The sequence below is a fragment of the Chlorocebus sabaeus genome, chromosome 7 (genome assembly GCF_047675955.1).
Source record: "Chlorocebus sabaeus isolate Y175 chromosome 7, mChlSab1.0.hap1, whole genome shotgun sequence".
Classification (NCBI taxonomy): Eukaryota; Metazoa; Chordata; class Mammalia; order Primates; family Cercopithecidae; genus Chlorocebus; species Chlorocebus sabaeus.
The window spans coordinates 135,847,138-135,869,243 of record NC_132910.1 but is presented as its reverse complement, the minus strand read 5'-3'; the positions used below and the strand labels follow the sequence as shown (position 1 = coordinate 135,869,243).

The 22,106-nt window shown below is 46.1% G+C and overlaps 2 protein-coding genes across 7 annotated transcripts in view; one reads left to right on the top strand and one right to left on the bottom strand.

The window, feature by feature from the left end:
* The window catches only part of SNX25 (sorting nexin 25), a 153,214-nt gene extending 146,079 nt beyond the window's left edge, over positions 1-7,135 (bottom strand). For 2 of the 4 annotated variants that reach the window (XM_008000439.3, XM_008000438.3), the window contains exon 1: positions 6,441-7,121. In XM_008000439.3, the coding sequence (XP_007998630.2) occupies positions 6,441-6,866 (426 nt within the window). In that variant the 5' untranslated portion in view covers positions 6,867-7,121. Of the gene's footprint in view, positions 1-6,440 lie in introns of all 4 variants that reach the window. The other 2 variants (XM_073017764.1, XM_073017765.1) reach the window with 2 other exon arrangements.
* A 5,786-nt stretch (positions 7,136-12,921) lies between these two features.
* The window catches only part of CFAP97 (cilia and flagella associated protein 97), a 44,595-nt gene continuing 35,410 nt past the window's right edge, over positions 12,922-22,106 (top strand). The window contains exon 1 of one of the 3 annotated variants that reach the window (XM_008000421.3): positions 12,922-13,225. The gene's annotated coding sequence lies outside the window, so the exon portion shown is untranslated. The other 2 variants (XM_008000419.3, XM_008000420.3) reach the window with 2 other exon arrangements.

The window sequence follows — 22,106 nt, the reverse complement described above, 5'->3', positions numbered from 1 at the left end:
CTACCTTTCCAATCCTAGATCCTATGAGTCATCTCATATACTCACTGGTAACTCAAATCACAAATGGTACATGTACTCTGGACCCATTTTGTTGTTTTTTAAAAATTAGAAGAACACATATTGCTTCCTTTAGACGATTTTGCTAAATTCAAATACAAACGTGTTGGCCGGGGGAGGTGGCTCACGCCTGTAATTCCAACACTTTGAGAGGCCGAGGCGGGTGGATCACCTGAAGTCAGGGGTTCAAGACCAGACTGGCTAACATGGTGAAACCCCTTTCTACTAAAAATTACAAAAATTAGCCGAGTGTGGTGGCGGGTGCCTATAATCCCAGCGACTCTGGAGGCTGAGGCAGGAGAATCGCTTGAACCCAGGAGGCAGAAGTTGCAGTGAGCCAAGACCGTGCCACTGCACTCCAGCCTGGGCAACAAGAGCGACACTCCATCTCAAAAAAACAAACAACAAACAAACAAATACACATTTTTGTCATTTCCTAGGTACACTTGATTAGCACTGTTTTCTGTCCCAGGCTTAATCATGTATTGTACCTTCACACTTTGAAGTTATCACTATTCATATACAACTTCATCTTATGCTGACTAATCTTAATAGTTCCATCGTGACAGATGATACAGAAAATAATTTTCCTTTATATGTAATCACTGTTCACATACCAAGATTATATGCATCAAAAACTTCTCCTTTTGAATACATGTGTGTATGTGCCTATATGTGTGTCAAATATATCTGGAATAAACACAAACTATTAATAGTGGCTGCCTAGAGGGAAGATGTTTTTTCACTGTATACCTTTCTGCATGCTTTTTAAAAATCATATGATTGTGCAACCTATGGAAAAAATTAAATTAAAAAATAATGAATTTAAGTCAGGCGAGGTGACTCACACCTGTAATCCCAGCACTTTGGGAGGCCAAGATGGGTGGATCACTTGAGCTCAGAAGTTCGAGACCAGCCTGGGCAACATAGCGGAACCCCATCTCTACCGAAAATACAAAAATTAGCTGGGTGTGGTGGTGCACACCTGTGGTCCCAGCTACTCAGGAAGCTGAGGCGGGAGGTGGGAGGACGGCTTGAGCCGGGGAGGAGGAGATCGCAGTGAGCCAAGATGGCACCACTGCCCTCCAATCTGGGTGAAAGAGCCAGATCCTGTATGAATTTAAATGAAAAATATTTAATTTAAATGAAAATGAAAAATTTTCATTTTTAATTTAAATGCAATTTAATGAAATGCAATTTAATGAAATGAAATGAATTTAAATGAAAAAAAATGAATTTAATGTAAAACAATGCTTATGCCACAGACAGGATTTAAAGTTTTCAAAAAGTCACCTTCCTCAAAAGTATTTTTCTCAGTGGCCGCCATGACTTAAATTCCCCAGCTGAAATACAAAAGAATATTCTGAAGACAGTAAATATATTACATGCCATTATCCATAATCAAATGACTGAGGATTAGTTTATCACATTAGCACAATAAAGGAAAAAGTCACAAAGAGGCTGTATGTAGTCTCCCTAATTCCTGTTTCTTTTCCTTTTCCCCTCGAGTAACTAAATGAGTTTGTTTTACTCAAAGAACATTTGTATTAGTAAAAGAACTCATTTAGGAATCCTAGTCGTCTGACCCCAGCGAACTGGAGCAGTAGATTGCTGTGTTAATGTGTTTACTGTCTGTCTCTACAAACATCTGGTCTCCCGTCCAGTCCTCCCTGTGGGTGGAATCTACTGGGCTGGAGAGGGCAGGGAAGGGAGTACTCTTGTGCATCTTGGAATCCTCCCCAACACCCAAAACAGTGCCATGTGCTTACAGAAAGCATTATTCCAGTTCTTAATGCCACCTATTGCAAAGCTCTGACCCTTCTCTAGGAAACTGTGGTTGAAATTTCAGACCTAAAAATGTCAGCTGGATACTTAAAATTGTTCTTATAAAAATCCGTCTATTGAGCACACACTTTGTGTCTGACACTGGCACTCAGCAACTAACTAGACAACAAAATTACCTCACAAGGTCAGAATATGAGGTAGGTGGCAGACATTCAGTAAATGCTTATTAATCCGATTTGATGAACTTGTTAAACTACTTTCTGGCTAAACTTTTAAGTCTTTCATTAATGCTTTCTTCACATGGCAGTGGCCTTTAGTTTCCAATATTCTACTAAGCACTCAACTTTTTATTTTTATTTTTTAAAGGTACAAGGTCTCGCTCTATATGGCAGTGTGATCATGGCTCACTGCAGCCTCAAACTCCTGGGCTCAAGTGATCCTCCCGCCTCAGCCTCCCAAGTAGCTGGGGACTGCAGATGTGCACCACCACTCCCTGCTAATTTTTTTTCTTTGTCATTTTTTTTGGTAGAGATGGAGTTTTTCTATGTTGACTAGGCTGATCTCCAACTCTTGGCATCAAACATTCCTCCCATTTTGGTCTCCCAAGGCACTGGGATTAAAGGTGTGTGTCACCACACCCAGCACACCCAACTTCTGTGGACTTCTTGTATCAGCCCTCCAATCCTCATTAGCAACTGCCTATTTATTTTTGAACTCAGGGGACATAAAGAAAGACGTCTCTAAGGGCTGAGCATGTTGGCAGGTAGATGAACTTGCCCTACAGGGAGAGTCTGCTAAAGGGGAGGTAACAGGCTATATTTGCATTTCTAAAGGGGAAGTGGGGAACTGGGGGAAAAAGAAGAGAGAGAAAAATAATTAAACCATCTCTTAGGAAAGTGGGGGTACTCGGTTAAACTACGGTCAGATCACTGCACTGCAGCCTGAGCAATAGAGCGAGACCTTGTCTTTAAAAAAAAAAAAAAGATCTAATAAACCACAGAGTAAAAGAGAAAAATCTGCATTAGACTACACCACAGAAAAACTGACAGTTACTCTTTTACCTTCCTACCATCAAAACCTAAGAAATGGTGTCCTCTTTTCCATTATGAGAAGATACACTTCGAACTGCTGATCTTGTGATGATAATACGTTTTTCTAAACTGTGGATTCATTCTTGTCCTATTTCTCTTGCTGTTGTTTTGGCTGGATCAAGTGCTGAGGTCAAGTAACTGTGGCTAGTAAACATGAGGTTCAGACCCAGGTGAGTTAACTGGCCTGGCAGAAAATCAAACAACCTTGGACACGGGACACCACACTGTGACAACCCACACAACAAAGCTGGACTCACAACTGTCAACACCAAGAGCAGGCTGGCCCTAGAGCATCACAGTTCCACGCTGCTCACCTGCAACAAAAGTCCAGGTTTTTCTAAACTGGGGTCCAGATATCATCTGTCAAGACTTTAGCATCAACCTTCTTGACCTTCATAAAAGCTTCTGTGCTATCTGAAGGTACCACGGAAGTCTGGGATGAAATTTCTGAGATGAAAATTATTTTTAGAACTTTAATCGACAGTGATTCTCATCCAAGTAAATCAAAATCCATGCACATAGGAGATGCTCAATAGATACAAGATCAACTGGAAGGGAAAAGCACTAAGTTAGTGACCACAAATGGACGTAACTTTCGTCATCATCATCAGCGAACACTTCTTGAGCTCCTACTAGGTATAAGTGATAACAAAAGGTGTCAATCACAGGTCCTAACCACAGGCAGTTTACAATGGATAACTATTACCCTATGAAGTATACAGAAGCATTTGAAACCTCTAGACATAAAATCACCTTTCCCTTTTCAGTGAGGCTTCCCTAGTTACCTATGTTTAACAGTGTATGCATTTTTTTCCTCTACCAAAAGAAGTCAAGAAGAAAAAACAAGGGAAGGAAGGAATACATAGCTAGAAGGACTGATCCCAGTGTCTGACATGTATAGCTCACACTAGGAGAACTCAAAATATGTAAGAATAAATAAGGATTCTCTTCTTCACGCTGAATCCAAATTTGTACAGTAGTCACCGTTATTCTAAGGAGCTCCATTTGGTTCACTGCTAAACAGCCTCCCCCTCCACATATGTTAGCTGACCTGTGTGGTCCAGCTCGCACAGCACTGACTGTAGATATTTTATACTACACCACATGCTTCTGCTTCCCACTCTTCCATTCATAAAGAGAACATTTAAAAAGCACACACAGCCAGGCACGGTGGCTCATGCCTATAATTCTAGTCCTTTGGGAGGCTGAGGCAGGAGGATCACTTGAGGACCCTGTCTCTACAAAAAATTAGCCGGGCATGGTGGCTTGCGCAACAGAGCAGACCCTGTCTCAAAGCAAAAAAAAAAAAAAAAAAAAAAAAAGCACACAAATTACACAAATTATTGGAAATACAGCACTAGAGGCTTGAGTAAACAGTACCAGTACTACAAAGAAAATAGAATTTCATGTGAATGACATGTATTTCAGTTCTAAGCAATACATAACTTAGAATGTAATTTCCTAATGCACTTAAAATTTTCTTTTAGTTTTTTTTTTTTTTTAAAAGAGACAGGGTTAGGCCAGGCACAGTGGCTACTGCCTGTAATCCTAACACTTTCGGAGGCTGAGGAGGGAGAATCATTTGAGCTCAGGAGTTCAAGACCAGCCTAGGCAACATGGTGAACCTGTGCCTGGCCCCTAACGCACTTAATTTCTTATTTAAGGCTATTTTAGGAATTCAAGGACAAAAATAATTACCAATATTCCTTTTCCTTATATTATACTTCACCTCTTCTATTACCTGAAATCTTCGGGTAGTGTGCATGAGAGATTTATACATGCTGCTTCATTTTCTCTGTCACCTTTAAAATACTATTTTCTCCAACTCCTCTACTAAACAATCTTTCTAGATGATAATCCACGTTTTACCTACCCAGAGGTGCCAGTGAGCTGGGAGATCTGGGGGAATGCATTTGCCAGGAAACAGACTGCTAACCCACAACAGGAGGCTTTCAATGCCCTGGGAGATGGACTGTAATACCAGGACTTGTATCTTGACCTAACCCTCTAACCTTCTTCCCCCACCTGCTAGTCCCTCTTGTCTCTTAACTCTTAATCACTGCTTGTTTCAGAAGCATTTATCACTATCCCACAGTATTTATTTGCTGCCTGCTCCCCCATAAGATCTCCAGAGAGCAGGATATTTACGTGTCTTGTTGATTCAACCTCAGCTTCCAAAACAGTACCTGGCTCACACAAGAAGCTCAATAAATATTTACTGAATCAATTATAACATCTTACAATACCCAAGAATTAAGTCATATTTTATTGATCAACAAATCAACTAGTAAAATCTTACTTGTCATTGCAGAAAAAAAGCGAGAGGAGAGACACATCTGCTCCCCAACTCCTGCTACATGAGATATGAAAAACGGATGGCTAAGTGGAGATTTTGTAAGAGAAACAAACGTTACTAATTTTTGAGACCACTTCTAAAACCAGGAGATGCCTGTTCCTTAATATACTGCCTTGTTTATCAGCTTCTGAGTGAAATGTCTGTTACCTACTACAGCCTTCCGCCATTATCTCAGTGCTGCAATCTGAACTAACACACTGAGAGTAGTTTGGTGAAGTGTGATGCTTTCTTTTAAAATAAAGGAGTGAGCAGGTCATGTGATAAGCAAATACAAACCCTGGGGACAATGATCATTAACAAATATTCTTATGAAGTTGAGCCACTGCCATTTCTCTTACCCCAAAGCGCTTGGGCATTTTCAGTAGAATGATGGTATCACTCTGTCGAGCAGTGAATTTTTAAGCTGGGATAGAATAAAGTTCCCTTTAAAGGGTTATGAGAAGGAATGTGAAAGCAAGATAGGGCAGTGGGTTTGGCAACTGAGGATGAGAAGCGCTCATTTAAAATACTGTGCTTTCCTACATTGCCTAGCCCCAGCCCTAATGTCCCACAGCACGCTGAGGATGGCTTTCTTTTCGGTGCAAACCAGTGATTTCTGGCATCCCCCTTCCACATCACAGAAGCCGGCGGGGACTGCACTACTCCAATACTTATCAGAATGGTGGAAGGCAGGATGGGGTGGTGGGAAGCGAACGCGGGCTTGAGGGGTGAGGTGCGGGGCCAGTGACCGAAGCAAGTTTCCTCATCAGCAAACGGTCATAAAGTTGCCTCCCACCGAGAACGGCCAGAAGAACCAAGTGGATGGCCAGGACCGCGCGCAGAGCCTGCGCGGAGCGAACGCTGTGACTGCCTTCTTACCCTCCCACGGCAAGCGACGCCGAAGGTCTGGGGAGACCGTCAGGGCTGTGACTGAGGATGGTTGTCGAGTGACCACAGAGCCTAGTAAATAACGCGTATCTCCTCCAGCACCGCGGAGCGCGAGCCCGGAGCCCACCGCACGCGGGGCGCCGGGGCCGCAGCCAAGCCCCATGGCTCCGGGCTTCCCGCTTCGAGAAGGGCACGCCGCGGCCCCCTGGGGCTCGGGGCGCGGGCGCTGGCACCGGAAGCGGGAAGGGCCGGCGGAGCCAGGTGGCCAGGAGTCGGGTACTTACCCACGGCGGGCGGCGGGCGGCTGAGGTCGCGGCCAGCCGGCTCCAGGCGGTGGCGAAGTCGGGCGGCGGGGCGCGCGGGCTCCGGCAGACTAGGGCGAACAGGGTCCCCAGCAGGAAGGCGGCCGCAGCGCAGCTCAGGTACAGGCTGAGCCTGAGCAGGACGGAGCTCAGCCCCGCGGCCCCCGCAGCCTCCCCGCCGCCCGGCCCCAGGAAGGAGAGGGCCACGGCGGCGAGTGCGGCCACCGCCACGGGCCCCCACCAGCTCCGGCCGCCCGGGCCCCCCGGCGCCGCCGCGGCTGCCTCCGCGTCCCCCGGGGACTCCGGCCGCCGCTCGTCCCTGAAGCCCGGGGCAGGACGGCCGCCGGCGACTGCGGCCCGCGCGGAGCTGAGGCCAGCGCCGCCACTGTCGGTCGCATCGGGGTGCATGCTGCTTCCTGGGCCGCTAAGGACAGGCACATCTCCTGCCCCGCGGTCCCCCGCCGGCGCTCCGGAGGCAGGGGGAGCCCGCGCTCATGCCTCGCCCGCGGTCCACCGAGGGAGCGGCCCCCGCAGACGCCGCCGGGCCCCTCTCGGCGACCCCTCAGCGCCGCCACCAGGCGCTGGGCCCGTAGCTGCCGGGCCGGGCGCAGCCAGGGAGCCCCACCGTGTTGTGACTGAAGCCTGGCCAGCCTGACGCGGGCGGGGCGGGGCCGCCCTGAAGTGCGTGTCGGGCGGGGCCCGGAGCCACCGCGGCCGCTGAGTGACAGCCAGGAGGCGCCCACCCACAGCGCAGGGGCGGGGTCCGGGACGGGGCCCCACGGGGAGGGGGCGCGACCCAGCGCGGCGCACACCGCTCTTTCCCACGCTCCCCTCCGCCTCCACAGGATGCCGTCTGTTCGTGGAAAATTTTGCTGCAGGTGTCAGCGGCGCTGGTAATTCCCCAGCTCAGGTGATCCCGTAATTCTCCCTCTCCGCTCATCACCGGCAGTAACCTCTTCTCTTTGCTTGCAGCCTGCAACATTTCTGCCTGGTTTTCACTCGCTATTTAAATAGGCAGCTGTTCCCGAGCCTGCCTGTCAGTTTCTAACGACCTTCCCTTTCCCACTCTGCCGCCTTAAGCAAGGAATCAGACACGTGCGGTGGAGTAAGTGAAGCCTGCAATTCCTAGCTATGGAAAGGTCCAAAGAAATCTGCCTGGTGTAACAGGGTGCAGGTAGCTGCCCATAATCACTTTGGCTCCAATTCTGTTTTTTCCCCCCAACTATTCAGTACAAATGCTATCAGCCACGCAAAGGAACGTGGTCCAAATAATTTTTAAAGTATATATTTGCCTTTTCTTCTGTCATAGTCCCAGCCAGTAATATACAGATAACGCTTGCTAAGTAGATGCCAATATGCTACTTAAACACTGGCAATTACTGCTAAGACTAATAAAGTAGCAGATGTAGCTTTTACTTTTAGTATTAATTGGTATTCATGGGCATTTCATTCTTTCTTTTTTCGAGACGGAGTCTCTGTTGCCCAGGCTGGAGTGCAGTGGGGCGATCTCTGCTCACGACAATCTTCACCTCCCGGGTTCAAGTCATTCTCCTGGCTCAGCCTCCCGAGTAGCTGGGACTACAGGCGTCCACCACCACACCCAGCTAATTTTTGTATTTTCAGTAGAGATAGGGTTTCACCATGTTGGCCAGGATGGTCTCGATCTCCTGACCTCGTGATCCGCCCGCGTCGGCCTCCCAAAGTGCTGGGATTACAAGCATAAGCCACAGCGCCCGGCCTCACTTCATTCTTTCTTAAACCTTCTAAGTCAGAAATGAAGAGTGCCTCATGCTAGATGTGACTTTGCCATGCCAAGGTGATGATCAAAAGAAGTTACCAGCTTCCTTTACTCCTCCTTTTTTAAGAAAATAGGGGCAGGTGCGGTGGCTCACGCCTGTAATCCCAGCACTTTAGGAGGCTGAGGCGGGCAGATCACGAGGTTAGGAGTTCAAGACTACCTAGCCAACATAGTGAAACTTGAACCTGTGAGGTGGAGGTTGCAGTGAGCTGACATTGTGCCATTGCACTCCAGCTTGGGCAACAGAGTGAGACTTCGTCTCAAAAAAATAAAATAAAATAAATAAAGCAGTATAATTAATTTTGAAGAGGCCCTTTTGCCTCTAAAATAGTTAATTTTCAGCCAACTGGAGCCCCTCAAAGTGTACCCTACAAACCCAAATTATTCAAATAAAGCATAGCGGCTTGTTATCACCAACAACCAAATCTATGTTTTTTGATCATTTACATGCCGAGGACTGTATTCTGAAGGCTTTATGATAAATTTAAATTAATTTTCCAATTTTAGCACTAGCTCACCATAATAGTAACTAACAGCACTTACTGTGTGCCAGATACTACTCTAAGAACCAAACATACTTCATTTAATCTTCACAACAACCCCGACGGATATCTCCATCTACACAGTGGGGAACTGAAGCACAGGAGGTAAGATAACATGCTCAACATCACAAAGCTAATAAATAACAGAACTAGGATTTAGTTGTTACTCCATGTGGTCTAGCTTCAGAGCTTGTGCATTGAATCGCTATGCCATGATGCTTCCTAAGAATTCTGTGAGTTAGTCATCTCATATTACAGAAAAGAAAAAAAAAAGTTAAATTATTGATCCTGATCTGTATTCCATGCTTAAAAGTGGATAGTTTTGGGCCTAGCTTGGTGGCTCATGCCTGTAATATTACCCAGCACTTTGGGAGGCCGAGGTGGCTGGATTACCTGAGGTCAGGAGTTTGAGACCAGCCTGATCAACATGGCAAAACCCCATCTGTACTAAAAATACAAAAATTAGCCATGCGTGATGGCGTGCGCCTGTAATCCCAGCTACTTAGGAGGCTGAAGCAGGAGAATCGCTTGAACCTGAGAGACACAAGTTGCAGTAAGCCCAGATGGCGCCAGCACTTCAGCCTGGGGAAGAGAGCAAGACACTGTCTCCAAAAAAAAAAAAAAAAAAGTGGATAGTTTTGTAGCTTTGTGAGAAGAGCAGCAACTTAGCCTCCTAACAAATGCTAAGTGATCATAACTTGAACCAACTGGTCTGAAACTTATTGACAGGCCAGGCCTGTAACTCTTAAGACCATGATCTTTCCAATACACGCATATATATTATACCCAGGAGTAATGCAGATATGAATAAATGTAAGCCTGGGGTCAGAAAACTTCCTCACAGCACATTTGTATATATTTTTTGGAGAAATGTATTGCGGCTAAATCAGCATTGACACTTTGACATTTGTTTAACAAATGGTAGTCCAGCCTCCACCCTGTGTGGTTTGAGGAACATTGAGAAGTGAGGTAAGGTAAGTGTGACAATGGTTAATTTTAGGTGTCAACTTGACTGGATTGGGATTACCTGGAAAACTAACAAAGGATTATTTCTGGGTGTGTCTATGAGGGTGTTTCCCAAGAAGATTGCCCCTGGGTTAGTGGATTGAGTGGGGAAGATCCACCCTTGATGTGGGCAACCATCCAATCAGCTGTGGCCCAGAAAGAACAAAAAGGTGGTTTCCTCTGTGTCCTGGAGCTGGGATACACTCTTCTCCCATCCCTGGACAGCAGAACTCCAGGCTTTCTGGCGTTGAGACTCCAGGTTACACTAGCACCCTCCTGAGAGTTATGCCATCCGATTCCCTGGTTCTGAGGCCTTCAGAGTTGAACTGAGCCACACTACCAGCTTTCCAGGCTCTCCAGCTGGCGAAGGGTGTATGTATCATCAGAGTTCTCAGCCTCCATAATCACGTAAGCCAATTCCTCCAATACATTCCTTCTCATATATCTATCTATATCCTTTTGGTTCTGTCTCTCTGGAGAACATTAATACATCTTCCTTTTTTTTTTTTTTTTTTGAGACAGAGTTTCGCTCTTGTCGCTGGAATGCAATGGTGTGATCTTGGCTCACCGCAACCTCCGCCTCCCGGGTTCGAGAGGAGCTCCTACTTCAACCTCCCAAGTAGCTGGGATTATAGGCATGCACCACCATGCCTGGCTAATTTTTTGTATTTTTAGTAGAGATGGGGTTTCTGCATGTTGGTCAAGCTGGTCTCAATCCCCCAACCTCAGGTGATCCATCCACCTCGGCCTCCCAAAGTGCTGGGATTACAGGAGAGCACCACCACGCCCGGCATCCATCTTCCATTCTATCTGTCCTGCCGCACATCTTAATGTTGTAACGTGGACCAGAGGCACACAGGTCATGGGCTGAATAATATATTCCATGTTAGGTATCTACTACATTCTCCTTCATCTGTCTGTTGATGAACAAACACTTGAGTTTTTTTCCACCTTTTGGCTATACTGCTATGAACATGGGTGCATAAGTAACTGTTTGAGACCCTGCTTTCACTTATTTTTAGTATATGTCCAGAAGGAAATTGCTGGGTCATATAATTCTATGTTCAAGTTTTTTAGAACATGCCATACCATTTTCCACAGTGGCTGAGTATTCTACATTCCCACAAGCAATGCATAAGGGTTTCAGTCTTTCCACATTCTTGCCAATCCTTGTTTTCTGGGTTTTTTTTTACTAAAGCCATCCTGGTGGGTGTGACCTGGTATGTCATTGTGTTTTTGACTTGCATTTCCCTAATTAATGGTGTTGAGTATCTTTTCATGTGCTTATTGGCCATTTCTTTGGAGAAATATCTACTTAAGTCCTTTGTAAGATAAACTTTTGACCACAGTTTGTTTATTTATTTATTTAGAGAGGGGCTCGCTCTGTTGCCCAGGCTGGAGTGCAATGGTGCGATCTCAGCGCACTGCAACCTCTGCCTCCCGGGTTCAAGCGATTCTTGTGTGTCGGCCTCCCGAGTAGCTGGGGTTACAGGTGGGCACCACCACACCGGGCTAATGTTTGTATTTTTAGTAGAGACAGGGTTTCACCATGTTGGCCAGGCTGGTCTGGAACTCCTGACCTCAGGTGATCCGCCCACCTCGGCCTCTCAAAGTACAGGGGATTATAAGTGTGAGCCACCGTGCCGGCCGACCACAGTTTAACAACTATCCCTGGAAAGTGGTGCCAACATAGTTTTATTAAGCACTTTAAAAGAAAGTGAAATGCTTTTTTTTGTTTTTTTTGAGACACGGTCTCTGTTGCCTAGGCCGGAGTGCAGTGGCACGATCTCGGCTCACTGCAGCCTCCACCTCCTGAGTTCAAGCGATTCTCCTGTCTCAGCCTCCTGAGTAGCTGGGACTACAGGCTCACGCCACCATGCCCAGCTAATTTTTGTATTTTTAGTACAGACGGGGTTTCACCATATTAGTCAGGCTGGTCTTGAACCCCTCTCAGGTGGCCCACCCGCTTCAGCCTCCCAAAGTGCTGGGATTACAGGCGTGAGCCACCACGCCCAACCAATGCTTTCTTTTAGGCAACAAAAAGAGAGTTAATTAAACTTTTGGTAAGTAAGACCAACAAGTACAAAATGCACTGTGAAGGACGAAAATAGACAATCCTTACTGGAACTCCCCGGGACAGGGTAAGACCCATATTTCCTACTCTTCTTTGTGCTTAGGTATGAGCAATATTTATTGAGTACCTACTGGATTGGGTACCATTGCTGCTACAACAAATTACTACACATTTAGTAGTTAAAACAACACAAGTGTATCGTCTTGTATCGTCTTACAGTGCTGAAGGTCTTAAGTCTAAAATCAAAATTTGCAGGCTCGGGGTCCTTGCGAAGGTTTCAGGAGAGAATCCGTTTCCTCCTTTTGCAGCTCCTACCTGCACTGCTTGGCTCATTACCTCTTTCTGACATCACTCCAACTTCTAGCTTCTGTGCTCACAGCTCCCACTACTAACTTTGAACTTCTTGTCTCCCTCTTATAAGGACCTTTGTGATTACATTGGTCCACTGGATAATCCAAGTTAATCTTCCCATTTTGATCCCTAATCACATCAGCTAAGTCCTGTCTGCTACATAAGGTGACATATTCACGTGTTGTGGGGATTAGGAGGTACACATTTTTGGGGTGCCATCATCCTACCATACCTGAGAGTTCAACGAGAAGTTATTGCATTCAATATATTCTGCGGAGATCATTTTTACCTTAGATTGTTTTAACTACCCAGCCCATTTACCCCTCGGCAAAGGTCTTTCCATTCTGCTACCAGCCTCTGGTCCATAGAACTAACTAGTGGTATGAACTGAACTTTGCTGATAGAAAATATCACAAACACACAGCCGCCGTCCTTTTTTATTCTTGTTTTGGTAGAGAATTACAAGATAATCAAGGCAGCTTTCCCTATTAACTCACGATAACAACGGGGCCTACCCGCGTCGCCCTAGGCAGCCGGGAGCAGCAGTAACGCCTCTAGGGCGCCCTGGCAACCACGCGGGCTGGACCGCCTTCTTCCGCGGCTCTTCCCGTGTGCGCGTCCCTGGCCCGGCCTCCAGCTCCGCCCGCGTGGAGCCCCGGCCTGGCCGCCTGCCGGCCGCGCTCTGTGACGCCCGCCGGGAGGGCCGCGCGAGGCCCGGCGTGCGCCCCCGCCTCTGCCGAAGCGCCCGGCCCCGCGCCGCCCCTCCTTTCCCTTTCCGCTCTCTCCGCCTCCGGAAGCGCGGGCGCGCGGCGCCGGGAGCCCGTTCAGGGTCGCGGGAGTGCGCCAGCGCCGCGCGTGGGGCTGTGGCGGCCGGGGCTCTCAGGTGAGGGGCGCGCGAGCGGGTCCTGCCTCCCTGCTCACGGGGTGCCCGACACGCTCCCTTTCCGTTCGAATCCGTTTCCCCGCTCCGGAGCCCAGGCGGCGGCGAGTACTCGGGGTGGGTTTAACGAAGCCTGCGCGGGCGGTGGGAGGCCGCGCCCCCACGACAGAGGCGCCCGTGGCGGCGGGTCCCGGCGCCGCCCCACCCCGTTCCCCGGCGAGAACGGTGGGTCCCGCCCTCTCACGCGTTCCGGGTGGCGTTGAGGGTCGGGATCATCCCTAAATTGAGATTGGGCCGCGACCACATGCAGGGCCCTGACGACTGCCTCCTGCCTCCAGGGACTCGAACCTATCCCACGAGGCCCGAGGGGCTATTTGCCTTCCGGGGACGGTAGGGGGTGTGGACAAGAGCCTAGCGTTCCTGGAAACAGGTGTTTAATTTGGGCCGGGATTTTCATGTACCCAGTTGGGTATCTTGTTGGAGGCCTATTGTACTGTTTAACTACAGAAATGTCACAGTAACAAGATGACAGTTCAAAAAGTGTCCGGTGCTTTTCTGTGTATTTTCCTCATGTTCGGTGAAAGCACTAGTCGGGTTACTGCTGACTGTAGGACCTGGCAAGTGGGGCGTGTCCAGTGACTCCCAGGCAGCTTTGGTGAAAACTTACTTCAGTCTCTATTTTTGTTTTTTGAGACAAGGTCTCACTCTGTGGCCCAGGGTGGAGTGCACGATCATGTCTCACTGCAGCCTCCCAAGTCCTGGGCTCAAGCCATCCTCCTGTCTCGGCCTCCCAAAGTGCCATGATTACAGGCGTGAGCCACGCCCCTCCTGGCAAAACTCTGTCTTGATTGAGCACCAGAGGGTTGTTATGGTCTGATGAACTATCCTTTAATTTTACCCTTTGCTAGTCTGTTATAAAGAGAATCTTAACTACTTTATTAAGTCATTTTTCTTATTTATTCTCTGGTAAATTGAATCACTTAGTAGTAAATGTTATCAAAAGAATTGCTTAGTGGATGGGATTGTTGGGTAAATTTTCCTGTAAATTAAGTCACATGAGTGTTTAAATCTTTACAATAACGCTGTTGGATGTTATTAACTGAAATTTAAACCTGGAAAGTCTCACAGGCACCGGACTACGCACCACGGCGCATGAACTGTGGCCACTTAGGGAGGCAGTTGGCTTCCAGCTCTTGGGAACTGTATGACCTTACCATGGATGCAGATAAAGGCATAGTTCTGGTGTGTGTATCTGGAGGGGTGGGGGAAGAGGACAGGAAACTATCAAGGAAACTAGGCTGAAACACGGTGATTTCTTTTTTTTTTTTTTTTTTTTTTGAGATAGGATCTCACTCTGTTGCCTAGGCTGGAGTGCAGTGGCCCGATCTCGATCTCGGCTCACTGCAGCCTCAGCTCCCAGGTTCCAGCGATTCTTCCACCTCACCCTCTGGAGAAGCTGGGACAACAGGCGAGAGCTATAACGCCCGGCTAATTTTTGTATTTTTTGTAGAGGTGGGGTTTGGCCATGTTGGCCAGGCTGGTCTCAAACTCCTGGGCTCAAGTGGTCTGCCTGCCTGGGCCTCCCAAAGTTATAGGTATGAGCCTATAACATAAGCCACCACGCCCAGCCACACACATACAAGGCGATTTTTCTGCCCTTGTGGGTAGCAAAGAGCACGGTGGCTCAATCTTAAATCTCCTAACTCCAAACTCCTTTGCAGGATAAACAGTCTTTGAATGACTAAATTCGTCAGGTTCTCCTTCGGGTACTGGGGATACAAAGATGAGGAAGTGACGAGGAGCTCCCCAGTCTGGCAAGGAGACAAGTGTAGGGGACGGGGGAGGGAAAAACAAAAACGTTTTTCCTGCAGCTGGGGTTCCGGAAGGTAAACTTACCAGACGGGAAAAGGCATATGTATTTTATTTTATGTTAATTTTTACAATGACACAGGGCTTTCCTAGAAAAGAAGTGGATAGGCCAGAAAGTTTCTATACAGTGTTTAAAAGATGATAAACCGTGGAGATATGACATGAAGAGATCTTAAAACCGGGTGGAGGGTTAGATTTCTAGGGGTTTAAACCATGTGAGTAAATAAAGGCATACCTTGGAGATATTTTAGTTGGTTGCAGACCACTGCAATAAATTAAATCTCGCAATAAAGCAAGTGACATGAATTTTTTGGTTTCCCAGTGCATATAAAAGTTGTTTGCACTATACTGTGGTCTGTTAAGGGTATAATGGTATTATGCTTAAGAAATGTATATACCTTATCTAAAAAATAATTTATGGCTAAAAAAGGCTATCAATCATTTGAGCCTTCAGGGAGTTGCAATTTTTTTTGCTGGTGGGGGGTCTTGCCTCACTGTTGACGGCGGCTGACTGACCAGGGTGCTGAGTGCTGAAGGTTGGGATGGCTGTGGCAATTTCTGAAAATAAGACAATAATTAACTTTGCTTCATGGACTTCTTTTCACAAAAGATTTCTGTAGTTTGTAATGCTGCTTGACAGCATTTTATCCACAGTAGAACTTTTTTTTTTGAGACGGAGTCTTGCTCTGTCACCTGGGCTGGAGTGCAGAGGTGGGATCTGGGCTCACTACAACCTCCGCTTCCTGGGTTCAAGCAGTCCTCCTGCCTCAGCCACCCAAGTAGCTGGAATTACAGACATGGACCACCACGCGCGGCTAATTTTTATGTATTTGTAGTAGAGATGAGGTTTCACCATGTTGGTGAGACTGGTCTCGAACTCCGGACCTCAAGTGATCCACCCACCTCGGCCTCCCAAAGTGTTGGGATTACAGGCGTGAGCCACAGCACCCAGCCTCACAGTAGAACTTTAAAACGAGGTCAGTCTTCTCAAACCCTACTGCTGCTTTATTAGCTAAGTATACGGAGTATTCTAAATCATTTGTTGTCATTTCAACAATGTTCACAGCTTCTTCGCCAGGAGTAAATTCCATCTCAAGAAACTTTCTTTGCTCATCCAGAAGAAGCAAGTCCTCATCTGTTCAAGTTTTATTATGAGATTGCAGCAATTCAGTTACATCTTGAAGCACTGCTTATTTTTTCTTTTTTTTGAGACAGGGTCTTGTTCTGTCACCCAGGCTGCAGCGCATTGGCATGATCACAGGTCATTACAGCCTCAACCTCCCCAGCCCAAGTGATCCTCCTGCCTCAGCCTCTACAGGCACGTGCCACCACACCCACCTTTTTTTTTTTTTGAGACAGAATGTCACTCTGTCACCCAGGGTGGAGTGTGGTGACACGAGCTCAGTTCACTGCTGCAACCTCTACCTCCCAGGTTCAAGTGATTCCCATGCCTCAGCCTCCCAAAAGTAGCTGGGATTACAGGCATGTGCCACCACACCTAGCTAATTTTTAGTAGAGACAGAGTTTCACCGTGTTGACCAGGCTGGTCTCGAACTACTGTCGTCAAGTCATTTGCCTGCCACAGCCTCCCGAAGTGCTGGGATTATAGGTTATAGGTGTGAGCCACCGTGCCCAGCTAATTTTGTAGTTTAGTTTTTTCTTTTAAGAAACGGGATCTCATTGTGTTGTCCAGGCTGATATAAAACTTCTGGGCTCAATTGGTCCTCCTGCCTTGACCCTCCAAAATAACCAGGCTCCACTTCTAATTCTAGTTCCCTTGCCATTCCTACCACAGCTGCAGTTCCTTCCTCCACTTAAGTCTTGAATCCCTTAAAGTTATCCATAAGGGTTAGAATCAGCTTCTTCCAAACTCTTGTTGATGTTGATATTTTGACCTCCTATGTATCATAAATGTTCTTAATGGGGAAAGTTTTCAATTTATTTTGCTCAGATCCATCAGAGGAATTATTATCTATAACAAATACAGCCTTACAAAATACATTTCTTGAAAAGTAAGACTTGAAAGTTGACTTCCTCCTTGATCCATGGGCTGCGGAATGGATGTTGTTAGGGGTGAAAACAACGTTAATCTTGCACATCTTCATTAGAGCTATTGGGTGACCAGGTACATTGTCAATGAGCAGTAATATTTTGAATTTTTTTTGTCTGAGCGGTCAATCTCAGCAGTGGGCTTAAAACATGCAGTGAATTATGGCTGTAAATAGCTGTGCTGTCATTTGGGCTTTTTGGCTTTTTGTTTTATATATAGACTACCGGCAGAGTAGATTTAGCATAATTCTTAGGGCCCTTAAGATTTTTTTCTTTTTTTTTTTTTTTTTTTGACAGAGTCTTGCTGCCTCGCCCAGGCTAAAATGCACTGCCACAATCTTGGCTCACTGCAACCTCTGCCTCCCGGTTTCAAGTGATTCTCGTGCCTCAGCCTCCCAAGTAGCTCAGACTATTAATATAAAAATTAGCCCGGCTAATTTTTGTTATTTTTAGTAGAGACAGAGTTTCACCATATTGGCCAGGCTGGTCTCGAACTCCTGACCTCAGGTGATCTGCCTGCCTTGGCCTCTGAAAGTGCTTGGATTATAGGTGTGAGGCACCGTACCCAGAATTTTTTTTTTTGAGACGGAATCTTGCTCTGTCACCCAGGCTGTAGTGCAGTGGCCCGATCTCAGCTCACTGCAACCTGCCTCCTGGGTTCAACCTATTCCCCAGCCTCAGCTTCCCAAGTAGCTGGGATTACAGGTACATGCCACTACGCCTGGCTAATTTTTTTATTTTTTGTAGAGACAGGGTTTCGCCATGTTGCTCAGGCTGGTCTCCATCTCCTGGCCTCAAGTGATCCACCCGCCTCAGCCTCCCAAAGTGCTGGAATCACAAGCGGGAGCCACTGTACCCAGCCTAAGGGCCCTAATATTTATAAAATGGTAAATGAGCGCGGGCTTCATTTTAAAGTCACCAGCTCCATTAGCCCTTCACAAGAGTCAGCCTGTTCTTTGAAGTGTTGAGAACAGGCATTGACTTCTTCCTCTAGCTATGAAAATCCTAGATGGTTAGCATCCTTTTCCAATAGAATGTTTCATCTACACTGGAAATCTGATGTTTATTGTAGCCGCATTCAGCAATTCTCTTAGCCAGATCTTCTGCAGCTTCTCCATCAGCACTTGCTGTTTTACCTTGTACTGTGTTTTTTTTTTTTTTTTTTTTTTTTTTTTTTGAGACGGAGTTTTCGCTCTTGTTGCCCAGGCTGGAGTGCAATGATGCGATCTCGGCTCACTGCAACCTCCGCCTCCTGCCTTCAAGCGATTCTCCTGCCTCAGCCTCCCAAGTAGCTGGGATTACAGGCATGTGCCACCACACCCGACTAATTTTGTATTTTTAGTAGAGACAAGGTTTCACCATTTTGGTCAGGCTGGTCTCGAACTCCTGACCTCAGGTGATCTGCCCATCTCAGCCTCCCAAAATGCTGGGATTACAGGCATGAGCCACCATGCCTGGCTTACCTTGTGCTTTTATGTTATAGAGAAGACTTATTTTCCTTCCTTCCTTCCTTATTTTTTTTTTTTTTAAGACAGAGTCTGTGTCACCCAGGCTGGAGTGTGGTGATGCAATCTTGGTTCACTGCAGCTTCTGCCTTCCCAGATCAAAGGATTCTCATGCCTCCCAAGTAGCTGGGACTTCAGGCTCCCACCACCACGCCTGGCTGGTATTTGTATTTTTAGTAGAGATGGAGTTTCACCGTGTTGGCCAGGCTGGTCTTGAACCCCTGACCTCAAGTGATTTGCCCACTTCAGCCTCCCAAAGTGTTGGGTTTATAGGCATGAGCCACCGCACCCGGCTGAGCAGCCTTCTTTTCTTAAACCTCATGAGACAGCCTCTGGTAGCCTGAGATTTCTACGTTGTCTTTACCTCTCTCGGCCTTCATAGACTTAAGCAAGTGAGGGCCTTGCTTTGGACTAGGCTTTGGCTTAGGGGAACGTGGTGGCTGACTTGGTGTGTCCAGACCATTCGGACTTTCTCCGTATCAGCAGTAAGGCTCTTTCGCTTTCTTATTGCTGTGTTTGCTGGAGTAGCAGTCTTAATTTCCTTCAAGAATTTTTTCTCTGCTTTCACAACTTGGCTAACTGGTGCAAGAGGCCTGCTTTTGGCCCGTCTCCTGGACTTTCAACATACCTTCCTCACTAAGCTTAATCATTTCTAGCTTTTGATTTAAAATTTTCTAAGGGATGGGAGTTGGAATGATTTGGATGTTAAGTGGACTTTTAGGAAAATTTCAACTTTTCGCGGTGGCTCACACCTGTAATCGCAGCCCTTTGGGAGGCCATGCGGGCGGATCCCAAGGTCAGGAGATCAAGATCAAGACCATCCTGGCTAACACAGTGAAAGCCCGTATCTACTAAAAATACAAAAATTAGCTGGGTGTGGTGGCACGTGCCTGTAATCCCAGCTACTCAGGAGGCTGAGGCAGGAGAATCACTTGAACCAGGGAGTCAGAGGTTGCAGTGAGCCGAGATTGTGCACCACTGCGCTCCAGCCTGGGCAACAGAGCAAGACTCTGTCCCAAAAAAAAAAAAAAAAAATTAAATTAAAAAACAACTTTCCTATTAATATATTTGCCAGTAAAATCCAGCAGAAACATTCAGTGTAATAGTCACGTGGCTGTTAATAAGTTTATTTAAATATGTGTAATATTAATTCTGGGCCAATAATTAATAGAAACTTATTACTTGATTGTGAGTTAGTAAAAGTGCTCTTTCGTTATGTTTAAGATCTCTTCGTTTCTTCAGACAGTGTAATCATCCATCTCTTACAGCTAATTTTCTGATTTCAGTTTCTTCAAATTTCAAGAAAATGTTTAGTTTTTATATTTGTAATTTAAACTACATGTCTTTTTTTTTTTTTTTTTTTTCAATTAAGAGGGAGTCTCACTCAATTTCCCAGGCTGGAGTGCAGTGGCAAAATAGCAGCTCACTGTAACCTCTGCCTCCCGGATTCAAGCGATTCTCCTGCCTCAGCTTCCTGAGTAGCTGGGATTACAGGCACCTGCCATCACACCCGGCTAATCTTTGTATTTTTGTAGAGATGGGGTTTCACCACGTTGGCCAGGCTGGTTTTGAACTCCTGACCTCAAGTTATCCACTCCCCTCAACTTCCCAAAATGCTGGGATTACAGGCACGACCCACTGTTCTTGGCCTTAAACTACATTTCTTCAACTTTGGCTCCTGATTTATTCTAGTGAGGCCTTAATCTATTAGCAGAGTTTCCCTAGACACTGTCATATTACCTATGGCACTTGACACTGTCTAGTACCACCCAAAGTTTAAACTTTCATTCCATCTTATATGTATCATAGTACATTACCTTTTGATGAAAGTTTTTTATCTCTATAGATCAGTGGCATTTCAAACCCTTGCCTGTGACTCTCGGGAATGTGAAGCTAGTTTTACATCAAGGCCTAGTGCACACCATGCATATAAGTAATAGAAACAAGTTTCATGAAACTTACTCTTATAATATGTAATGCACTCTTTTTTTTTTTTTCTTTTGAGATGGATTCTCCCTCTGTCCGCCAGGCTGGAAGCACAATCTCAGCTCACTGCAACCTCCGCCTGCCGGGTTCAAGTGATTCTCCTGCCTCAGCCTCCCGAGTAGCTGGGATTATAGGCGTGTGCGACCACACCCAGCTAATTTTTTATATTTTTGGTAGAGACAGGGTTTCATCATGTTGGCCAGGCTGGTCTTGAACTCCTGCCTCAAATGATCTGCCCGCCTCGGCCTCCCCAAGTGCTGGGATTGCAGGCATGAGCCACTGTGCCCGGCCTGTAATGCACTCTTGATTATTACACTCTATTCTACTTCTTTGTCAGTTTAATGATTGACATGAGCTACTGAATTGATTTTACACTGGATTGTGACCCATAGTTTTTAAGATATTACTCTAGGCTATGCCGTTAAACCATTTACTTTTGAAATTTGAAGAAACTTAATTTAAAAATTTTAATTGCAAAGATATTCTTTTCTTAACCACACAACAAAGAAAGGAGAAAACAATAAAACCTCAGTTCTTTTTAGAGTCCAGAATGCTCACCATTACACTGTGGGGTATCCACAATTCTTTTTATTCCACTCTTTGACATTTTGTTTTCAAAGGTGAATTATCTTACAAAAAAGGTGACATTTTTGGGAGTTTAATGACAGTGTTATAAGACCGATTCACCATTCAGTGGCTATTTTAGTTTGTTTTTCTTTTTACATTCAAGTGGGCAAAATTAGATTATGATCAGCCACAGTCTTTATGTTTGTGATGACCCATGATCGCTGGCCTCTATCCAAGTTTTTCTATTTCTCCTTCCTCTGACCACACGTACTCCTCTGCCCTCCCCTCGTGGGTTTTACTCATGTTTAATGTATGTCCTTCCAATCCGTGTTCTATAACTTGGCTTGTATGTTTGTGCTCATGAAGAACATAGCATTGTTTTGTATATGTTTTAAGTTTTATGTAATTGTATCATTGCTTGCTTATTTATTTATTTTGAGACAGGGTCTTGGCCTGTAGCCCAGATGGGAGTGCAGTGGTTAATCATGACTCATTGCATTATCAACCTCCTGGGCACAAGTGATCCTCCCACCTCAGCCTCCTCAGTAGCTGGGACTACAGGCACACCACTATGCCCAGCTAATTTTTATTTTTTAATTTTTTGTAGTGACAAGGGCTCATTATGTGGTCGGGAACTCCTGGGCTCTGGGCTCAAGCAGTCCTCCCACCTTGGCCTCTCTAAGTGCTGAGATTACAGGCGTGAGCCATGGTGCCAGCCTCGTTGGCTTTTTTAATTCTGCTTTTTTATTCAGTGTTATTTTTGTAGATCTCAGTGTATCCTTTTTGGCAGATATGTGCTTACACAATTTGTTTATTCATTTTCCTCTTAATGGACAGTGAAGTTGTTTCTCTTGCATTGCTATTGCAAACAGTAGTGGATGCTGTGCTGTGGTGAACATCCTGTGTACATGCCCAGGATGACACAACTGGGAAGTAGCAGAATCATATGTTGAGTCTGGGTGTGTCTGACTCCATTCATTCGTTTCAACCACTGAGCAGACTCCCACACATCACTTATTTGC